At 42.4% G+C, this 24255-nt stretch overlaps 1 protein-coding gene across 2 annotated transcripts in view; it reads left to right on the forward strand.

Annotated features, from left to right (window-relative positions):
- The window catches only part of EPHA6 (EPH receptor A6), a 1004780-nt gene that overhangs the window by 869995 nt on the left and 110530 nt on the right, over positions 1 to 24255 (forward strand). For both annotated transcript variants that reach the window (XM_089682939.1, XM_089682940.1), the window contains one exon: positions 23359 to 23420. In XM_089682939.1, coding sequence (XP_089539065.1) covers positions 23359 to 23420 — 62 coding nt within the window. The remainder of the gene's footprint in view (positions 1 to 23358; positions 23421 to 24255) is intronic.

Here is a 24255-nt window from a genome sequence, read left to right on the forward strand (position 1 = left end):
GATTGGATGAAGTGAACATGGTGGAGGGCCGAACATTTTTCCAAACATTCTTTGAACCATTACAATTAAATGCAAATAAATTATTTTATGCCAAGTTACCATATTTTTCGCCGTATAAGACGCACCTGACCATAAGACGCACCTAGGTTTTAGAGGCAGAAAACAGGAAAAAAAAAATTCTGAACTAATGGACTGCAGACACAGTACAGGAGATGACCAGAGACTGCGGACAGCACAGGGATGACCAGAGACTGCGGACAGCACAGGGATGACCAGAGACTGCGGACAGCACAGGGATGACCAGAGACTGCGGACAGCACAGGGATGACCAGAGACTGCGGACAGTACAGATGACTGCTGACCTTTGGGGAGGTGGGGAGCGGGTACCTGAATTTGACAGGTACCCGCTCTTACTTCCGCAGTTCTTTGATCTTACCTGTTCCTCGATCCAGCCGCGCGCTGTCTTCCCGGCTTCTGTAATGGCGCTCGGCATGACAGCCGGGTGCCCAGTGCGCATGAGCGAGAAGCACTTGCGCTTTGTGATTGGTCTGGCGGCTTCTGGGATTTGTCATGTGTCCCAGGTACCGCCTTACCATTCACAAAAAGCACCACTTCTTGCGCATGCGCACTTGGCACCCGGCTGTCATGCCCAGCGCCCACACTACAGAAGCCGGGAAGACAGCGCGCTGCTGGATAGAGGAACAGGTAAGGTCCCGCTGCAGAGCTGAGCGGCCGGCCCGGTATTCTGACACGGCCGCGGTGGAAATACCGGACCGGCCGCTCCATATTCGCTCCATAAGACACACTGACACACTGACATGGAGGGCCGTATTAAACCGACCCTCAGGCCGTAAATGGCCCGCGGGCCGGACTTTGGACATGCCTGTTCTAGAGCATAAGCAGACAAATGGGTATTATTACAAGTGAAGGATAAGGGTCCTTCCTTCAGTACAACATAGTGAAGGGTCTTTAAATGCACATGTACAACTGTGTCACTAATATCTCTAGCTTAAATCTGTACTTTCATTACTTCATTTCTCTAACAAGTAGACAATTGCCTGGTACTGTACACCAGGTGCCCAGGATGAAACTAGTCATATATGAAGCCTAACAGCCCCCTAACCTAATGTAGTTAGCCTTTCTTTACTGTATAACTAAATGTTGCCCCTTTTTGTCTTTTGGAATATCAGCATTTTTGCAATCGATTCATGAGATGTAATTATTTGGAGACTGCAGATTTAGTTCGGAATGCATAAGAACTGTAATATGTTTCTTTAGCCTAAACCAAATTAGGCAACGAATCGGCTCCTTTCCTGTTCAGGAAGGGAGAACTAAATCATTTACAGATCTGCTGTGTTCTGCAGAACCTCAATAATGTAATTTTCCAAAGGGGGCATGATGAATGACTTTGATACCCACTGCGATGTACATCACCCCTTCTTATCGCACTTCAAATGCACATTTACATTTTGCTTAATATCATAATTTAAGTGAAAATCCTGAACATTAAAGGGCCAGCAAGCTTAGCTTACAATTGGGTTTATAGAAAAGAACTTTTCATCATCTTTGCAGAAGTATGCCAGGAATGAATAGATTTACATAAGTTCTAAAGGTAAAGGAAAAGAGGATTTTTTTGCAATGTATAATAGACTTCCTGTCAGTAACTTCAGTAACTTTACTGACTACCTATCAGGAAGCCTGGTTTAACCAATTTAGCTGAATATGGGGCATATGTGTAAGTGGCTTTTAGGAAAATGTTATCTAAGTAGTAGAATATAGAAAACTTATGTAGTCCCATTCACTATCTTTGCTAATAGAGCTGGCTGTAGATATGGTCAGGCAAATCAGTGTGTTTGTTTGACATGTCTGTCAATAGGAAAAGATGTTTATATTGCCTGAACATACGTGTAAAAGTAATGAACAGTCAGTCCCAACTCCTTCCTAATCTTAAAGTGGTTGTAAATCCTTACATACATCCATTGACCTCAAGTGATACACAGATTAAACAAATCCTCCTACATAAGTTTACCTGTCTATCTGCAGTCTTCTCATAACATCTGTTAAAAATGCTGAATTTATAAAGTGTCTGAGAGTTCAGAAATAAGAGGGCGGAGAGCTGAAGTTACATTCTGCAGAGCTTAGTGAGGAGAGCTCTGAGAGCTGATTGGAGAGAAGGGACACACTCCCTTCACACAGCACACAGAAACAGAGCTGAGGCTGTCAATCTGCTGGAGGTTTCTCCTCTGTCAACATTTTTCTCTTGGTATCAAGAAAACTTGCAGAAGTGATTCAGCTTTCAGGGTTTATTATCAAAGCTTAATTGAACAAGCTGAAATTAGAAGTTGATTGGCTACCATGCACAGCTGCATCAGATTTTGCACAGTCCAGCTTTAGCAAATCTACCCCTCAGTGCTCGTAATTGAGACAAGTATACAATATAGTGGGATATGCTTTGTTCATTTGTTCATATTTCATGTCTGAGGTTTCCAACTACTTTAAGGTGGTAATAGAAATTTAACATAGACAGATGACTGCTCTTCTACGACTGAATGTGTTGTCTGACCTACCCAAAGGTAGCCCAAATTAGATCGATAATTACCAGATGTGGTCTTATCCGATGACTTAGGCAGTGATCTAAGGTAAGTTACTTAATTAAACATATAGTATTTTAAAATGCTGTCAAATGATACGTTGATGTGATATATTTTCTCTTCTAATCCTTGTCATGTCCTATCACTACTATGCCAAGATGAAGGAAAGAATCAAGTTCTCTTTAGGAATACGTGCAGCAAAAATCTATTCAGACCTGTAAAATAGGAAGCAGTAAGTGCTGATATGGGATGGTAACATTAAGCATCAACATACAGTATATACAGTATCTTGGAGGAAGAGGTTAAGGTTTTGACAAAAGATGTGTTCTCTCCTCTGCCATGATTATGGAGGCATTGTGAATTATTATGCCCACTGGTGTGGCATGTGCGGTGCAGGGAGCATTTTCTAAACAAGACATACAACATTTGTGCGGCTCACTGACAGCAGTTCTCAGTGGAACTGTATTTTTCTATAGAACACATTAGTCAGTGTAAGTAATCAGAGTGTACAGTCTTCCTTGTTTTTTTCGGAGTTGTAAACTGTGGAGTCACAGTTTAATATGGCTTTTGATACTAGTTTGTTCTTGTTTATTGTAACAAGACCTCATTAGAATATTAGAAATATGGTCTGAGAATTTAGTTGTGATAAATCCAGGGAGGTTTGTTATATTGGGATTTTTAATGGTCTGGCTTAATTGGCTATTCTACTTTCTTTAAGAAAGTGTCTTCTGGGCACTGGGCTTTCCAAAGAGCTGAGAGCCCGTAAGCATCAGGAAACAGTTCTTTGGGAAGGGTACCTGTGTTTTTGAAGAACCCCCTTTTTTAATTACCCCCCCAAGCACATGTTGGCTAATATCAACATGGAATGAGGCTGCATGCTTACTGCTCCCTTGCCATGGGAATAACAGTCAAGATGTCTGGTGTGTCGGCTAATTATTTCTGGCACACCTTTTTTTTAACCTTAAAGTGTTACTAAACCCAGGACTCTGCATTCACTGTATCTCATCTCCCACAGTACACACAAGGAAATGCAAATATGTTAGTAAATATAAACTACTAAATACCTCATCAGCAGTTAGAGCAGTCTTTTGACTTCTATCAGTGTCCAGCCGAGCACACGTTAAAGCTTGTAGGAAGAGTTTTCATTTTGCTCTAGGAGGATGCAGAACCCCTGCCCTCTGTCTGGACAGTGCTGATTGGCCTTGTGCTGATCACATGCACTCTCGCAAGAAAAATAAAATCTATCTAGCAATACACACCAAACTGAGCATGTGCAGAGTGACTCCGCACAATATGTCTTATCAGGAGAAAAAAGGGGGACACTGGAACAAGGGGAGGATCAGAGTAGTCAGGCAAAAAGCATCTTTACACAATGCAGAGGATTAACCCCTTAGGTCACAAGTGTCAAGCTGGTGGCCCTCCAGCTGTTAGGCAACTACAAGTCCCATGAGGCATTGCAAGGCTGATAGTTACAAGCATGACTCCCATAGACAGAGGCATGATGGGACTAGTAGTTTTGCAACAGCTGGAGGGCCATCAGTTTGACATTCCCGCCTTAGATTCCACAGTGAATATAACAAGTATGCTTTGCGGCATATACAGGCTGATTTTACGGTTATGGGTTTAGTACCACTTTAATTTTAAAAAAGTGGAGAAGTGGTTAGCACTTCTGCCTAGCAGCGCTCGGGTCGTTGACTCGAATCCCAACCACAGCACTACCTGCCTGGAGTTTGCACGTTCTCCCTGTGCTTGTATAGGTTTTCTTGAGGTAATCTGGTTTCCTCCTACACTTCAAAGACATGGGTTTCTGTCTAAATTGTCCCTAGTATGTGTATGTATGAATGAGAGTTAGGGACCTTAGATTGTACGCTCCTTGAGGGTTAGGGACTGATGTGAATGTACAATATATATGTAAAGCGCTGCATAAATTGACGGAGCTATACAAGTACCAGTAATACATAAATAAATAAATAGATGTGCTGAACCAATTTTAAAAGCACAAGTGCAGCACCGTCCATAGTAACTCCATAATATGCAGTGTTTCGAACCATGGCAAATTGTATTTTTATATATGTTCAGTGCATGTGTAAGGTAACATTCACCCTTTTCTAAAAATGACAAATGTTACAGTAAGCAAGTGATTGCATTTTCACCAGGCAAATATTGGTAAATATTGATCAGTGAATTTTAGGACATTTTGAGTGATTTTAGGGCAATTGTGCAACAAATGTCATGTCAATTCTTTTATAATCACTTGCTCTCCAGAAGATTTACCCGCCTTCATGACCAGTCCATTGTTTGCCAAATGGCACTGTGCTACTTTAACTGACAATAGTGTGGTCACGCAACACTGTACACAAATGAAATTTATATAATTTTTTTCACAGTTTTCTTTTGGTGGTATATGATCACCACTGAGTTTTTTATTTTTTGCGCTACAAACAAAAGTTTTGAAAAAAAATATTTTTAACATTTTACTTTAAAACAAATTGCATAAGACCATTTAAAAAATACAATTTCTTCATAAATTTAGCCCAGAATGTACTCTGCTTCATGTCTTTAGTAAAAAAAAATCCCAAAAAGTATATTAATTGGTTTGCATGAAAACTATAGCGTCTACAAATGATGGAGTATATACTGGAATTTTTTTACTAGTAATGCGGTGATCAGCGACTTATAGCGGGACTGTGATAATACGGTGGGCATTCTGACACTGGCAGGGCTGTAGATGATTTTTTCTTCTGGGGGGGTTCAGCTCGCAGCTGAGCTGCATTTTTGCCACTCCCCCCCCCACCACCACCACCAACAACAACAACTTCTCCCCCTTGAAAGAAGGAAGGAGTGGAAGGAAGGAAGGAAGGAAGGAAGGAAGGAAGGAAGGGGTGGGTGGAAGGAAGGGGTGGGTGGAAGGAAGGAAGGGAGGGATGAGTGGAAGATAGGAAGGAAGACCAGAAGGAAGGGGTGGAAAGGAGGAAGGAAGGAAGGAAGGAAGGGGTGGGTGGGTGGAAGAATGGAAGGGATGGATGAAAGGAAGGAAGGGATGGATGAAAGGAAGGAAGGGGTGGGTGGGTGGATGGAAGGAAGGGAGGGGTGGATGGAAGGAAGGAAGGGTGGGTGGAAGGAAGGGACGGAGGGATGGGAGGAAGAAAGGAAGGGATGGATGGAAGGAAGGGGTGGGTGGATGGAAGGAAGGAAGGGGTGGGTGGGTGTAAGGAAAGAAGGGAGGGTGGAAGGAAGGTGGGAAGGAAAGAAGGGGTGGGTGGAAGCAAGGAAGGGGTGGGTAGGTGGAAGATAGGAAGGAAGGAAGGAAGGGGTGGGTGGAAGAATGGAGGGGTGGCTGGAAGGAAGGAAGGGATGGATGAAAGGAAGGGAGGGGTGGGTGGAAGGAAGGGTTGGATGGAAGTAAGGGAGGGGTGGATGGAAGGAAGGAAGGGTGGGTGGAAGGAAGGGATGGAGGGATAGGTGGAAGAAAGGAAGGGATGGATGGATGGATGGATGAATGGAAGGAAGGGGTGGGTGGATGGAAGGAAGGAAGGGGTGGGTGGGTGGGTGTAAGGAAAGAAGGGTGGGTGGAAGGAAGGTAGGAAGGAAGTAAGGAAGGAAGGAAGGAAGGAGTGGGTAGATGGAAGAATGGAATGGTGGGTGGAAGGAAGAAAGAGGTGGATGGAAGGATGGGTTGGAGGGGTGGGTGGAAGGAAAGAAGGGTGGGTGGAAGGAAGGAAGGAAGGAGGGAGAGGTGGGTGGAAGGAAGGGAGGGAGAGGTGGGTGGAAGGAAGGGAGGGAGAGGTGGGTGGAAGGAAGAAAGGGAGGGGTGGGTGGAAGGAAGAAAGGGAGGGGTGGTTGGAACGAAAGGAGGGGTGGGTAGGAAGAAGGGAGGGGTGGGTGGAAGGAAGAAAGAATGGACTCATGTGCTCATTCAGATGCATCAGAGCTGTCGACTGCTGTGTTCAATTTTCCACCCACGCATCCTCTGAAGCTGCATGGACTGGAATATGGGCGAGCAGAGGGAGAGGCAAAGCAGATCCAGCCTCTCTTCCCTCTTCTCCTATTGGTACGGAGGATGGAGGGAGGGGTTGGGCAGTGAGAAGAACACAGTAGCACGGGGGGGTGCAGAAAGAAAACAGAACTATCAGGTATGTTCTGTGCAGCAGTGGGGTGGTGACAAGCAGCGATCTCCCATATGGCTTTCAATGAGGCAGCTGGAAGCCACGGGAGGGAGAGGAGAAGAAGCGACTTTTCCTCCTCTCCCTCCCGCGGCTTCCAGCTGCCTCATTGAAAGCCATACAGGAGAACACTGCTTGTCACCGCCCCCACCACCGCTCCTCCCACACACCCCTAGTCCAGGCACTGCTCATTGCCCCTACCTTATTTCCACTTGCAGGTGAGTGGAAATTTCGAGGGCTGCAGGGATGGTTGGCAACTCTCATCTGGGGGGTTCAAAACCCTTAAGTATGCCCCTGGACAATGGCTAACTGACACTGACATGGCAATTGACACTAATACAGTAATTGGATGTTAATAAAATGCACTGACACTGTACTAATGACCCTGGGCAGGAAGGGGCTAACTATGTGATGTGGATACTGTGTATTGTTTTACTAGGGTATGTGACAGTTCTTGTCTCCCTGCTGACATTCCTGCTGTCAGTAGAGAGATCTGCGTTGTTTACCAGCACAGATCTCTCTCCTGTTACTAGCTCCGATGATTAGCATGTCAGGGAGCCAATGACAGCACAGGTAGGCGGGAGCGCACACACGCATCCCAACCGGGAAAATACAGTCAGGTCCATAAATATTGGGACATCGACACAATTCTAACATTTTGGCTCTATACACCACCACAATGGATTTGAAATGAAACGAACAAGATGTACTTTAACTGCAGACTGTCAGCTTTAATTTGAGGGTATTTACATCCAAATCAGGTGAACGGTGTAGGAAGTACAACAGTTTGCATATGTGCCTCCCACTTGTTAAGGGACCAAAAGTAATGGGACAGAATAATAATCATAAATCAAACTTTCACTTTTTAATACTTGGTTGCAAATCCTTTGTAGTCAATTACAGCCTGAAGTCTGGAACGCATAGACATCACCAGACGCTGGGTTTCATCCCTGGTGATGCTCTGCCAGGCCTTTACTGCAACTGTTTTCAGTTCCTGCTTGTTCTTGGGGCATTTTCCCTTCGGTTTTGTCTTCAGCAAGTGAAATGCATGCTCAATCGGATTCAGGTCAGGTGATTGACTTGGCCATTGCATAACATTCCACTTCTTTCCCTTAAAAAACAGACCTTTTATCTGCTCATAATAAATTGGGATAATGAGGGAATAAAACACACCTGGCCATGGAACAGCTGAGAAGCCAATTGTCCCATTACTTTTGGTCCCTTAACAAGTGGGAGGCACATATGCCAACTGTTGTAATCCCTACACCGTTCACCTGATTTGGATGTAAATACCCTCAAATTAAAGTTGACAGTCTGCAGTTAAAGCACATCTTGTTCGTTTAATTTCAAATCCATTGTGGTGGTGTATAGAGCCAAAAAATGTTAGAATTGTGTCGATGTCCCAATATTTATGGATCTGACTGTATATCCCATTGTGTTGTAGTTTTTTTTATAGCTCCTTAAATCCAGAAAATAAATATTGATGTCTAAATATTTGCAAAAATGGTGTCATATTTACGTTTTTTTCTTAGAGAGCTTCTACAGTAATACCTTCTTAGGAAATTAATATAATGTGTTTGACTACGTGTTCCCAAATGTGTACAACTTTTTCATATGTGAGTATATTAGCTGCCTACTGCAGCCATCCTTTTTTTTTGTTGTTTTTTACAAAACAACAATATGCTTTGTACTAGCATACTGTATAGTGTATACTTTCATATTTGATTGCCCTTTAATTTTGGGAATTGGCCCATGTATTTAAAAAAAAGTTCACAAGGATTTCAGCAGCCATATAAAACAGATATTTGCAGTTGCTTTACTGTCAATTCTGGCAACAACTTTGTGTTCCTTTTGTCATTTGTAAATAACATAATATATGAAAATTTCCAGAGGCAAAGCTGGACAGTGACTGGAAGTAATTAGAATACAGTTTGTAATAGGCCACATGAGGTTCATATAAATTGATATAATAGTTGTTTTTTTCTATTAAAAAAAAAAAGCTTAGCAGTTCTCTTTTTGTGTTCTGACAGGGTTAAAAGTGTTGGAAATAATTGCTTCCTATTGTACTTTTGACAAACATCATTCATTTCTACAACATTCAAAACACATACAGAAATTAAGAAAATTCTTTGCAAAGATTCTTGAGTGGTGGAAATCATTTGCATGGGCTAACTTGTCACAGTCAGAGCTTTTAATGGAAAATATGAGAACCAGAACATTAAAAATAATAATTGGAAAAGTAGACCACCTACATGTGACACGGCCCAAACATTTTCTGTTTTTTTACTGTATGTACACTTATTACATACATTGTGACCTATTGGCCCATGGGTTTGTGTGTTATTTGTTTATCATCAACAAAACTTTTAGTGAAAAAAATGTTATTCAGGAATAAAATTTAAAGTATAACTCCACTTTCATGGAAAAAATATAGCAAATAAAAAATAATATAGCATATACAATTGCAACACAACCTATATTGTAATGTAATGTTATTACAAATTACCTTTGCTGTTCAATCTGCATCTCTGTAATCTATAATTTTCAATGTAATATGATAACCTGGAAGTATTCCATACAGAGTTGGTGTACAAAATGCCTCCAGAAATATAATTTCCTACAAATCAAAATTTAGCCATCATTTGCAACAAAAATAAAATTTTGGTGATATGCTCTTAAAGGGTTAACCACTTTTAATGGGATGCAGACCCTGCCACATTCCTTGTTAGAGCCCTGCAAGTGCACCAGCTGATCGATAATGGAAAAAATCAGCACCCAAAAGACAGAGAACAACACACAGCTTTTCCTTCAAAGCAGAAAGAGTTAGGACTCTGCAAAAATGTTTGTTAATATTCTTGCAATGCACATAGAAGACCCAGTGGGCATCACTTTTTTCTCAGTAAAATTGGAGTTAAGGCTGGTACACTGAATTTATCGGCCCATATCGGCTGGTTCAACAGAAACCAACTGACATTCAACCACTGTGTACAGCAACCTGTTTGACAGAAGCCGGCCTCAGATCCAGGTTCTGTTGATTGGGCATGCTGAAAGACTAGCAGCTGACAGGCATCCAATCAGTGCTAGCAGCCAATGGCTGCGAGCACTGACTAGTGTGTTCTGGCTCTGAGGAAGAAGGCATGACCTTCGAAACGCATCAGCTGTACTGAGTGGCTACCCCCATGATGGGATTTGCGCTGGCCTCTTGCCTTTGAAGTCCCTTGGAGGACTTACATGCCTGTTTTTATTCGCTGTATGTGAGTACCATTCTTTTACTAAATAAATTTTGGTTACTGAGGTAATGCGCAAGGTTGGTGCGCTTCTTGTTTCACTTCACAGTTCTGTTCGGGCTTCCCCAGCCTTGGTTTGGAGCTGCACGACCTTGTATACTCCGGTGGTTGCTTTTTTGGAGTTTGATTTCATCTACTCACCACCGGCCTGGGTCCCGGAGCGCAGGAGAAATCGCATTTGGCCCCCTGTCAGAAGACCATAGCTCAGCTGGGAGATCACTGTACTAACATTGCATAGTTAGTACAGTGAGCTCAACTGGGTTTATTTTGCATTCAGCCTGCTGGGTTGAACTAAAAGAAAACCACCTGTGTGTACCAGGCTTTACTCTTTAGGCTGGTCTTGAGTTTGATTTTTTTTTCCATTCACCTGTAGCCAACAGATTCGCTATATAGAGCAGATGAATGAACTCCCCCTACTGAGCTAATGTATTTTGAGAGTTCTCGACAGCTGCTAGAACATTCAAACATCGGCTGCATCTGATTGTATGCAGCTGCTATTCAACCCAAAATTTTCCACCCAGCTCCTTCAGTTTTTCAATCAAAGGATGTCAGGAGGAAGGGGGCCAACCACTATGTGAATTTCTGAACCAGCAAAAATTCAAATAGTGCATGATGGATTTAAAATGGGTGCAGGGTGGAACTATTGGAGATAACAGGTAACAAGGCATTGTCTGAAATGGGAAGAGACAATAGCAGTGATATAGCTTGGTTGTCTATGTGGACACCCTGATTATATTTTGAGGCACAGCTCTTAGAAAATGTCATCACTATACCATAGGGGATAAATGGGAGAAGAATTCATACATACCATGTTATGTTGTGGTTGGAAGAGGGCATTTAGGGGTGTGCATTGTAACTAATGCAGGCCATACGTGGGTCCAATTCTGAAATAATTTTCTTTTGAAAATCGTAACTAAGAATTTTTATTCAAATATCGCATCATTAGTGGGCCTTGTCACCGGCTGATTTTCACGCGGCCATCAAAATTGAGTAATAGGACATGTTGGAAAATCTTTGAAAAACGAACAATTTCTAATCAATGATGGGAGAATCGTACGAAAAATATAATCAAAAAAGAAATGAGCATGACCTGGAAAGAAAAGAAGATTCCCGGCCACGAAAATTCTTTTCCGTAGCACAATGTGGTGAAATTGAAGGCTTGGTTGGTCAAAGTTCGAAATCAATGATGGCACATTGGATTACAAAACGCAAGAAATTTCTGATTTTCTGAAGAAAATTCATTCAAAATTCAACCCATGTATAGACTGCGTAAGGCCAGAATGAGGTAGAAGCAAAAGAGGCCTTGGGTGCCATGCTGCAAGAGGCACAACTGGAAACAGAGCCTCTCCTGTCTTTTCATCAGCTAGGCAAGTCTTGCAGATTACATTGGGAGAGTGTGGCTCTCTCTGTCTAAATTGTGGAGATTGATTGTTACTGTGAAAGCTGCTGGCTATATATGTAAACCAAAACAATAGATTTTTCCTATTTGGCCCCTTTTGCTCGGCTAAATATGCAATACCATTGAAACGGTTTTGCTATATCTTTTTGCAAAAAAATACCTGTTAATTTTACCACAAATCTTGCTAGTTGATCACTTACTGTGCTCTTTGCCTGTGCACAAGAAGAGGTTATGGAGATCAGGAGAGGCCTATGTTCTTTGTAAACAATCAGAAACAAAGCAGGCAGGGCTGACACCATGTGCTTAGGAATTCAGAGCCAGAAACACACAGTCAATGGAAGATAGGAGCACACTAAATTTGTGGAAGATCGACAGGTTTTTTCCTGTACCTACAGTGTGTTTAAAGGGATAAAACATGGGCAGATGTGCAAATAAACCATACCTGGATCATAAATAATTTTCCTTTCTTTTGGAAAATACTGTTTTCAAACTTTTTCTCCCTTTTATGTATCTCAAACGTACTGATTTCCTCCATCTTATTACAGCAAATTCCTGTTTATATGTATGCCTTCCAGTGGTGGCTCCATGTCCTTGCTCAGCGTGGTCTTCCTGATGGTGGTGACGTTGGAACAAACATGCCTGTGCAGTTAGTGCCAGCATATCTGCTTTTAGTCTCCACTGAAAGCTCGGGTGATAGGCTGACAACACAAGCAAACATTTGAGTCCGATCCATTATGCTCAATCTGCAGATCCAATCCATTCTGCAGGGATCGTCAGAGGGGGTGTCACCAAGTGTTATCGCACACCAACCCTAGGAACGCCACTGTCCCCTGGTGTGAACCATATCTGTGATACGCCACGCATACATGCAACACTAATATCCTTAAGTAGTCTGAGACCAGGCAGAGATGTCACAACAAAGTTCTTTACTAAAAGTTGTTAAATAACAAGAATTCTACAGCCGTTTACTTTGTATCTATTCTTAATACAAGGTGCCTTCTAAGTGCTCCTTGGTGCCCCTGCCTACCTTGTAGATAGTAAAAAGTCCTTAAGGTCCTTAATTCAGCTGCACAAGTTCATGTTCTGGAAACCCAGCTGGGTTCCTGCCAAGGGACTAGCATCAAGTAAACTGGCAATTATATAGTCAGCACAGATCCTGTTCCCTTTCCATACATGGAGTGACCTGGACCAACCTCAACTAGAAGGCCCAGGAAAACCTGGCTAGCAGAGTTAACCCTTAGCTTCCAGAAGGCACCAGCTCAGAAGGGCAATATTACCAAACAGTATAGCAGTCAAAAACATAATAGAAAAACAGGAGATACATAGTTCAACTGCTTTTTGGAAGCACCTGCTTACACATGCATCAGGCCCACACCCATGTACACTCTGGGATGCATATGAAGGTGTGTGCAGGTCCGTGCAACCAGCTGTCTGTCATTGATTTCAACAGGCTGTCCTCATAAAACCCCTGTGCATCCTGGGATACTGAAGATTGCCCTTCACACAGACGTATTGATCAGTATGCCCATGTGAATGAGGGCATGTAAAATCTATGAGAGGGACATCTATGGAGGAAAGAATGATTTCATTCCAAAAGAGGGACACTTGGGAGTTATTATTAAGATGTTAATTTGTTCCTCTACTGCATTAACTCTCACTTCATAAACACAATGCGTTCCATGGCACTAATTTGTTAAAATGATAAATCAGTGTCAGTTCCTGAAAACGAGAGAGAGCAGCTTTGCATATGATACATGACTGTTTTCATCTGCTGTACATACTGTAAGAGAGCTGGAAAAAGAAGTAACGTTTTATCATCGAGAGCAGGAAACAAAGAGTTTAAGGGGCCAGACATTGATTCAAGCTTCTACTTCAAAATAGTGATTAGAGGAGATTTTTTTCAACTCTATAGTATCTAAATGGCTGCAAATTACAGAAAGGTGGCAATCAGCACGAGTTGTCTCGACCCCTAAAGAAGCCATTGCTTTAATTGCTTGTTTTGTTGGGAGATTAGCTTTGGGGTTTTAACACTTATTTACAAAACTTCAGATAAAATGTTTCCAGACATTTCAGCCTGTTAAATTGGTAACCCCGAGGCCAGGCCTAAAGATTGTTGACAAACCTCTGCGGTTCTAAGCTCCATATATTACATTCACAGCGAGGGTCTCTGAACGGTGAGATTGTCAGCAGTTTTGCTTTGGATCATTCCACTAGGTTTATACTACAGAGGTACAGTTGAAAAATATCACAAGGTCAAAGCTAAGAGACTTCATCTTTTTTTTAATGTTTGCTTAACATTCTAACTCCCTGTCTACTGACTTCCTCCGAATTGTGCTTCTTAATACCAGATTTGGTTACTTTTCATTTTTACTGTTCTAACTTAAACTAATCAAAGGAATACTGTTGAGTTTAATAGCCCTGTATAGTCTTTTAAAATATTTTAAAATATTTTTTTTCTGTTTATAAAAGTCCAAAACATGTACATAGCGCATTAACGAGGCACACGAGCCGGTAACATAGCACAATTCAAAGGGTAGCTGCTGTAGATAAGATTTCACAAGTAGATTTGGCCAGTGTTTAGCTACGTAGTCCAAACATACCAGTGACTGCTCTATACTTAATAAAAGAAAATGGAAAGAGACTGAGTAAGAAGAAGAAGAAAATAGAAGAGAGGGAGAGGGAGAAAGAGAAGAAAGGATGGGAGGGAGTATAGCAGAAGATTGGTTGGCTGCCTGTCAACTTTGGAGAGGTTGAGTTGCTGTTCACAGATCTAGAAGACAGAGATTGAAGTCTGAGGGCATGCATTTTGAAATCCATGGATCCAGTGGTGTATTTAGGTTTTATGCTGCCCTAGGCAACAAAAAAATAGGACACCACCCACTCCCCAAGCCAGCATTTGCCACCCACCCAACCCCTTGCTGCGCTCACCCCTGCTATAGAGAGATAGACTGACCTTCACAGCTCCGGACATTTCATTGCCCTCCCCTCTCTACATGGCAAATGTCAGGAAGTACCAATTTGTGGATGCGTGCCCCCCCCCCCCAAAAAAAAAAAATAAATAAATTGCACTTGGCTTTGTTCCCTAGCCAGCACAGTCTACTCTCTCTCACAGCTCAACATTCTGTGAGAGGGAAAGTGAGCTGACTGCATATGCTCAGCTACTCATTTCTGTGCCCTTCCAATTCCATCCTGCAGATCCCCAGCAGCACCACATCCAGCCAACATCATCTCCCTCTCCCCTCCACAGACAGCACCCATCCCTCTGCTCCATTCTCCCCAAATCCCCATACAGACAATGGGCAGAGTCGAGGTAAGGTCTGCTCCCAGGCAGCACTCACAGATCAGCGGAGGCTCCTCCTCTCTTCCGACTCATGTGTGCCCTTTGGATCCGGCTGCTCAGTGATCCCAATTCCTGGGGGTGTGGCCGGATCAAAGAGAGGAGGGGAGGGGTTGGCTAATGCTAATGTCAAACGTGCAGAGTGAGTCTAGCTGGGCTAAGCAGCCCACACAGCGCGGCACGGCATCTGCAAGTGATTTAGCCCGGGGAGTAGGACACTGGACACCTTCTCCACCCGTCCACCAGCACACTATCATGGGTTGGATCCATTCCCATGCAGGTGGCGGAGACATGCAAGCCTAGATAATGGCACTTGTATGTCACTGCTGACGAGGCGCCGCCCCCTGAAAAATGCCGCCCTAGGCAAATGCCTTGTTTGCCTTGCGGCAAATACGCCCCTGCATGGATCCCATGTTTTATGGAAAGTATGCATGATGTCAGTAAGTTTGGCAGTCAGCTTATCATTTGTGATCATCCGGTGTATCTTAGACTTCACTGCTTCCAGGGATAAGGTGTTTACTAGCCAGGCTCTGGCCATAATTTGTTTAGTGGCTGTAAGTATACTGGTCATAAGTCTAAAACACCGCTTGGAGAGTTTATCTGGTTTCAGATTAAGTAATGCCACGCTAGGTGTCAATGGAATACCAGCCTCCAGGAGTGTACACAACATATCATAGACCTGGGTCCATAGAGCCTGGACAGTGGAACATGTCCACCATATGTGGGCACAAGTTCCGAGCAGCCCTGGAAGCAGGTCCCAGTATGACCGGAAGGCATCTAGAATCAGAACTAAGTACCAGCTGTACAGTCATTTATAATTCGTTTCGTGCATGTTCTGAGTGCAGGAGTTAGTGGTGTCCCATATTTGCTGCCACTGTTGTGGATCAAGGGAATTATCGAAATCTGACTCCCATTTCCACATATAAACCTGGTGGTGGGATGTGGAACAGGCAAGGAGTTGAGAGTATAGCAAGAAGATCAAACTGTTAAAATATTTTTTTTAGATATAGGTGTTAAAGTGTATGCAAACCCTAATGATGATTAACTTTTCTTCTTTGCTACTTTTTTGCTCCATTTTGTTTTGTCATGTCAGTTCAGCAAGTGTGAAAAAAACTTACTGATTATGTCAGGTTTTCAGAGCTGTTGTATGTGTTATGTACACTCTCTGTCTTGTCTCAAGGAGAGCAATAACCCTCCTCGTTCTAATCCTGGACTCAGGGGCGGACTGACAACTCATGGGGCCCCCGGGCAATAGGGGATCATGGGGCCCCTGTGTCCTTGCCCACACTCAAAGCACACCCAAAAAAGCCTATAAAAGGTACCAGGGGCATTTCATGGGGCCCCTTACTGACCCCGGGCCCTCGGGCAGTGCCCGAGTGCTTGAATGGTCAGTCCGCCCCTGCCTGGACTACAGAACGATTTGGGCTTAAGCATTCGCACAACCATCACATATAATCTTCACAATTTATGTAATGTGTTTACCTCCTGTGCTGGTCAGCCCCTTATAGTGTCCATAATGCAGTATTTTCCTGATTGGGGTATTGCAGTAAAAATACCACTTTATGGCCACAAGATGGAGCTGATAATCATGGGAAGTAAACATAACACACAAATTACAGAGATTATTCATTACAACTATGCGAATGCTTGAGACATTCGCACAGTATATTTTTTTATTGATAGAGACTAAAGTGTTTATATTGCAGAATTAGGATTGGGTTTAAGCAGTTTAACAATAGATACTGAGTGTATTTATGGCAGCTTATCAAGTATGTTTCTGTAAAAGGGATAAAGCATGGAGAAATGTGTATGTATGTCAGAGATGTACTGCATATTTTTGCCCTGACTTACGCTTTAAAGCCCAACTCCAGCCCCCCCCACTCGCGTGTCCCCATAGAAAGCTGCCTGCTATGGGGGCACTAGGCAGGAGGAAGGGACCAGGAGCGCTAGTAAGGGACCTGAGAAGAGGAGGATCAGGGCTGCTCTGTGCAAAACCACTGCACAGAGCAGGTAAAATGTTTGTTATTTTTAGACAAAAAGAAAATCTGCCTTTAACATCACTTTAAATGCCAGTGAAATTCTGGGGGGTACAGGAAAAATCTGTATTAAATAAGCTGACTACCCACTCTGCCTGGTTCCAGTGCTGCCCTCTTCTTCTCGAAGCTCCTGGCTCTGGGTGGTCTCTCAGCATCATCATATACAATGCAGGGCTATAAACCCTTATAAATGTGGGGTGAGTGTTCAGCCATTTCCAAGAACAGCTTAGAGAGGAGGCTGTGGGACCAGTTGAACTGCTGGAGTAATCCTGCTGGAGTAAGGTAAGTAATACAGCCTCCCCTATATACATGTAATGGGGTAGTCATATTACATATACAGTGAAAGCAGTGAATATGTCATTCTCAAAACATTTACTGGCAGCGAATCGCTCACTGTATATTAAAAACATTTACCAGGAAAATTCACCTGCAGTGAATATTTGATGAATGTAACATTCACTGCAGTGTATTGACTGACTTGAAACAATGCACTCCATGCCTGGTATTATACCTTGTCATTTTTATAGTAAAACAAGGATTTCTCCTATCGGCTCCCATTTTGTTTGTTAAATAGGAAATTTAAGTGTTTTATTATATTTATTTGTGCCAGAAATCTACATGAGACATGTTTGAAGTATAGTGTGGGGGACAACCATGGCTTCCTCCATAGATACTGTTGAGTGCACGAGCATAGTCACCTGGCCACAGGATTACAGGTGAAAATGAAAAGAAAACAAATGCAGCCCCCTTATCTAAGGACTTGTAAGCTGCAATATATTACATTTTGGTTTTGGGATTAAAGTATATGTGAACCTTTACATTGTAAAACAACCAATTCAATTTAAAATATGGGGGCAGGGGTCTGTGAGCTCGAGTCTGATCATTGGAAGAAAGCAAGCTGAGGTACTTCCATAGCCAGAAAACTGACCATTTTGTGCTCTCCTGCCCAGTGTGGTCAATTTTTAATGGGAAAGCAGAGATACTGTCAGGATCACCAGGGATTTCACACAAAGGAAGCAATACAAAGAGAACAGGATACAAGTACATGGCACAGCAGGCACATATCAGGTATATGAAATGTTGGGTTTACATATTCTTTAAACTTTCTTTAACTTAAAGACCTAAATTTTACAGGAACTGGCACATCTGCATTTTAAAATTCAGATAGTTAAGAGGCTATTGAATATTTTTTTATAGGAAAAATCTTGGATGGGCAGCATTGTCTACATTTCTTCCATGGCAAAATTTTAGAAATTATTCAGCTGAGTGCAGGAACAGGAGCGATCCTAATAACTGAATTGCATTTATTACTTTTGAAACACTGTGATTTTTCTTTGTACAGCATCCCAATGAATCTTTATTGGTGTTGCATTATTTATCACTGCTAACATATCTTGTTTATGTCTGTTACATGAAAAACTTTCAAGAAAAAGACCAAATGAAAAAAAAGACTCTCTCTATTAAACTCATTTAGGGAGATTTATCAACTTTGCCATACAGCAATGTAATGTACAACCAGAGCAGTGATACATATTATGAGACAGATTTTCTATACGATAGCAGCTTGATTCATGAGCTTCCCTCTGTGTTGCTCAAAGTAACACTGTGCCAATATAAAACTTGCCCCTAACCACTTCTGTGTGTGCGTGAGATGAAACACTGAAAGCACCTGTGAACATCTGTCAAAAATGAGTGCAAAACTCTCACAATCAAGTTTTACAAATACAAAACCATTGCAATTGCAGTTTTTCACTATGTAGAAGAAAGCTGAAAATGCACAGGACAGGTGTCCAAATTTGTTGATATCTCACTTGTTCAATTTAAATCTTCACCACAAATTACTTGCAAAGCTTGTATAAGCATGAGTAAAGTATAGTTCATTTATAGTGAGCATGTTTTGAGAAGAAGTATATCTAGAAAAGTGTTTCTAGCTTTGTATAAAGTAGGGGATGGATAGAACCTGTCCTGGTGACCAATGCCACCCCCTTCCACCACTTCCAGAAAGTGATGGGAAATCCAAAATGTTATAATTGTCACTGAAACAAGAATAGAGGTGCAAAGACACCTATTCCAGCAACAACTGTCTAGAGCTAAACATATAATATACAGCACAACCATCTGATTTGATGCAAATGGATATACTGTAGGTAGATTCTCCTATATTTCTGGTAAATCTAAAGAAGATTGTACAATGTTACTGTATAGTGTATGGCAGCTTAAAGTGGTATTAAACTCAAAAGCAAACATTTATTATATTGCAGCTTACCAATTCTTAGATGTGATGGCCGCATTCATTTTTTTTTCATAGGCTTTCTTTTTTTCTATTCTTATCAGATGATCCACCCATAAAGTCTGTTGTTTTTCAAAAGAACAAGTTCTCCAGCAGAATGTATCAGTTAAAGAGAAGAGCAAACAATTTAACATTAGCAGAGGTGCTTACAATGATCATGTTGTATTTGTTTATGTAAAACCTTGATCCCAAAAGGAAAAACAAATGTTTGTTATAACTGCTTATAAAGTATTAGCTTGAGTTTGGCTTCAATTTTTTTGTGTATTTAAATCTGCCAGCACACCTAACTCTCTCCTCCCCCAAGACTGACATGGCTGCTGTCCAAAGGTGCCCCCTGTGCTCATTCATTCAGAGTAGGGGCACTCTAATACAGGAGATGTGTTATTAACTAGATCACCAGGTGAAAACAGAGAGAAACAGCCAAAAAATCTAATGTCAACACCATTAGTAAGCTGCAATACATAAAAATTTTGGTTTTGAGTTTAATACCGATTTAAGGGTAGTTAAAGTATTTTCTATATAATTTCCACATTTTACATACTTTTCCAGTTTTTTGTTATTAACCACCAACCGCGCTATAGCTGAATGTCAGCTACAGCATGATTGTCCAGTTCTAGGAGGGCGTTATATGACGTCTTCCCAGAACGCGCCCTCTCGTGCGCCCCTGGGGGCGTGCACCCGGCGATCTCCGTGATCGCTGTGTCCTTCGGACACAGCTGATCACGTTATGTGGTAAAAAGCCGATCACAGTGGCCTTTTACCACGTGATCAGCCATGTCCAATGACACAGCAGACCACCGGTAAATACAGTTGCCGGTTATCGGCTGCACTTTCCTCACGCTGTCACAGCTTGAGGAAAGTACTGTTGATAACCGGCAATTGTCAGAGGAAGGATTGGCACCGATCATTAGTGCCCTGATGATTAGTGCCCAGCAGTGCAGCCCACCTGTGCCCAGCAGTGCCACTCACAAGTGCCCAGCAGTGCCACCCACCTGTGCCTAGTAGTGCCACCCACCTGTGCCCAGCAGTGCCACCCACCAGTGCCCAGAAATACCACCCATCAGTGCTGCCCAGCAGTGCCACAAATCAGTGCCCAGCAGTGTCGCCAGTCAGTGCCACCCATCAGTGCCGCCTATCAGTGCCCACCATTGTTGCATATTAGTGCAGCATCATCAGTGCCACCTCATCAGTGCCGCCCATCAGTGCTGCCTATTAGTGCTTATCAGTGCTGCCTATCGGTGCCACATCATAAGTGCTGCCTATCAGTGCAGCCTCATCAACGCACAGCAGTGAAGGAGAAAAATTACTTGTTTTCAAAATTTTATATTAGAAACAAAGAAAAACTTTTTTTTAAAATTTTGTTTTGTTTATAGCACAAAAAAATAAAACACCCAGCACCTAGTAAATACCACCAAAAGGAAGCTCTATTTGTGTGAAAAAAATGATAAAAATTGCATGTGGGTACAGTGTCGCATGACCGCACAATTGTCATTCAAAGTGCAACAGTGCTGAAAGCTGAAAATTGGCCTAGGCATGAAAGGGTATAAGTGCCCAGTAGGAAAGTGGTTAAAAGTGATTGTGAAGGTTTTTTTAAAAACCTTCTGTGTGCAGCAGTGCCCCCAGCCCCCTCAATACTTACCTGAGCCTTATTACGATCCAGTGATGTGAATAACAGCCTTGGCTGTTTCGGGTCTCTGCCTCCTCATTGGCTAAGACAGCAAGCGGAAGCCATTGGCTCTCGCTGCTGTCAATCACAGCCAGTCAGCCAATGAGAAGAGAGGGGGCAGGGCCAAGACACTGCTCCGCATGTGAATAGACACACGGAGCAGCGGGTGCCCCCATAACAAGATGCTTGCTGTGGGAGCTCCCGACAGACAGGAGGAGCCAGGAGAGCCTGTGGGGGACCCGAGAATAGGAGGATCCGGCTGCTTTGTGCAAAACCACTGCACACATCAGGTAAGTATAGACATGTTTGTTTACAAAAAAATCAACCTTTAGAATCGCATTAAATATACAAATTGTTAGATTAGCCACTAGAGGCAGCAAGCAGTCAATTGGCAATCACGCTACCGCCCTTCTATTGACATAAGATATCAGCCGCCCTGTAACATGTAATGCCTTGTTTTCCTTGGGTTGGCTAGCACATAGACTTGGAGCACATATAATATCTAGCCATCATGTATGTATGTAGCCATCATGCCTTAAGCCAGAGTGTCTTGTTAAATTTATTACTGCCTGACTGTATCCAGCTACTGCTTAATTGATAGGGGAGAAGTAAGAGTTGGAATATGAATACTTATGTTCTTTTCTGGGAGTTTTGTTGCTGATTGTGCATGCTAAGGAGGGATATACATTTTTGGATTAACTGAGAAGAGGGTCTTCTTTTTCTGGGCTTAAGCCAGCCTCAGACGATCAAATCTGGGCTGGTTCAGCAGAGACTTCGATCCATCTATGGGCAGGCGGATTGTACCCAAGACGATTCATTGATCAACTTGGGTATAACCAGCATGTCGGATTTTTAGCATGCAGTTATTATCAGTAGTAATCACTTCCCACAGAGCAAAATAGCTCCATGGGAAGGATTAACAGTCAGTGTCAATGGGGGAATCGAGTGATTTTCTTAGCCTATGGCTTGCCTTATGTTAGGTTCACATCTCTGCAAGCAGGGAACACAGTCGAAATTGTGCACAATCCTGAGTCAGAGGGAAACGCTCTGCACTTTAGCAGATGGGCAGGAGTTCCTTTAATTCTAAATGGCACCTTCCCATATGGGCAGCTACAGCACAATTTCACACGCAGTAAACAGCATGATGCTGCAGCACCATATGATTCAGTGCATGCGACTTCTAAAGAGAGTCAGGGACTTCTTTCCCTATGTTTCTTGAGGGTAGGACAGGCCATTGAAATGAATGGGCTGTGGTACATGCAACGTGCACTCTCAAACTCGCTTGCAGATATCTGAACAGAGCCTTAGGCCTGGGGTCAAGGCCTGCTGCCCAGGGAGGGCTTTATATGCTTGAAGGTCAGGCCAGGGTCAAGGTCTAGAGCTGTTCTGCCTAAAATGTAGGAAGCTATAATCAACTGGAGTACCAAAGATGGTGCCATGGCAAGCTTTGAGCAACCGGAGCCTCATAGACGACTGGTAAGTGGATTGGAGAATTGATAGAGCCATCTACTGACCAGACCAGGTACTTCAATATTACAGAAGCACAAGACCCGGCATAAAGGTGCTTATTCTGTAAAGATGGGAAGAAAGTCTGGACAGGACTGTACTCTGGGTATATATAATAATCCAATATATTCCAATATATTTCTCAAAGTTCCTGGTCCCCATTGTCTTTCTTCCCCTACCCTTCACCATGGATTTTGCCCAACCTGTCTCTGGGGGTCCTAATCATGCCTCTACCTTGTCTGAGCGGTGCTTGGTGCAATAATATTCTGAGCCCAGGCTGCATGAGATGAAGCTCCTCCCCAGGGATTGTAGGTTAGCATTGTCACATTTAATTTTTATATTAGCTTGACTATTTAATTTTTATTTTTACATGGAGTTCTGCTTTAAGTACATGCAGCTAGATAGATGAAATGCTGTATTATTTAATTGCAATAGATCTTTTTCATTTTTTTGGCAAAACACATCTACAGCTGACTCTTCTAGTAAGTGACAATTTTCAGCACATCATGCCATTTTAATTTCTTTCTTGTGTATTGAATGGTGAACTATCAGACATCAGTTGAATAAAAAGAGAGAAAGTAATGAAAGCTCAAACAGTTTTTATTTTTTTATTTCTTTTTAAAGAAGGACAATCAATCACCAAGATTGCATTTTAATAGAACAGTTTATACTTGTTTGAAATGATGTTTAAAAACATGAGCATATGTAGTGCTGGACCTGCTCTTGCCATAATGACTTCTGTGATGTATTTTGTTTTCCTGATTGCAAACGCTTTAACAGAGATGCATACCGTTGTACTTATGAATACTGCTGGCATAAGTCATTACGTACCGTTCTATGTATGCCACGTGCCAAGGAGCAGGTAATAAAAAATCATCAGGGTACTCTAATACTCGCCATTCAAGACATCAACACAAATAATTGACTGGAAGTTTTTTTTTTTATTATTTTCCTCCCTGCAGCCTAAGACATATGAACTTCATTAAAGTGATACAGATAATCTTTCCATAACAGCTGGAAATGTATAACCAACCTCTAATACACCTTTAATCTTCCTAATGAATTTCTTTGCTGTGTTTTCAGGCCGGCCTGTGATGATTGTGGTGGAGTACATGGAAAACGGATCCTTGGACTCCTTCCTGCGGGTAAGATGTCATTTTCTGGTGACATTTGAATAAGAAACAATTCTGGCCTGAGATTTGAAACCATTTATTGCAAATTAATTTTTACATAATATTATTCATGGCTTTTTTTTCCCTTGCCCTGAAGAATAGCTGCTTTTCCCCTGGGCTGTATTACCTTGGTGTGATGATACATGCACCATTTTCGGCAAATAAAGAAGACTCGGACTTAAGACTATAATTGATTCCTCCTCTAAGCAGGAGCTAGTGATTAGAGAAGTGTATTTTGAAGTTATTGAGGGCAGGAATTTTTGATCCACTGGGCATATTTGAAATTTCTTTAACCCATATAGCAATCATGTCAGCTAATTTAACCACTTGCCTACCAGGCACCTATAGCCCCTTCTTTACCAGGCCAATTTTCAGCTTTCAGCGCTGTCGCACTTTGAATGACAATTGCGCGGTCATGCAACATTGTACCCATATGACATTTTTATCGTTTTTTTCTCACTAAATTAGAGCTTTCTTTTGATGGTATTTAATCGCCGCTGGGCACTTTACTTTTTGCGCTATAAACAAAAAAAGTGCAAAAATTTTGAAAAAAAAAAAGTTTCTTTGTTTCTATTATAACATTTTTCAAACAGGTAATTTTTCTCCTTCACTGATGTGCGTTGATGAGGCAGCACTGACTGGCACTAATAGGCGGCACTGATAGGCAGCACTGATGGGCACTGATAAGCAGCACCGATAGGCAGCACTAATGAGGTGGCACGGATAGGCGGCACTGATAGGTGGCACTGACTGGCATCACTGCTGGGCACTGACTGGCACAACCACTGGGCACTGACTGGCAGCACTG

The sequence above is a fragment of the Staurois parvus genome, unplaced genomic scaffold (genome assembly GCF_062004578.1).
Source record: "Staurois parvus isolate SC_StPar_1 unplaced genomic scaffold, SC_StPar_1.0 ptg000299l, whole genome shotgun sequence".
Classification (NCBI taxonomy): domain Eukaryota; kingdom Metazoa; phylum Chordata; class Amphibia; order Anura; family Ranidae; genus Staurois; species Staurois parvus.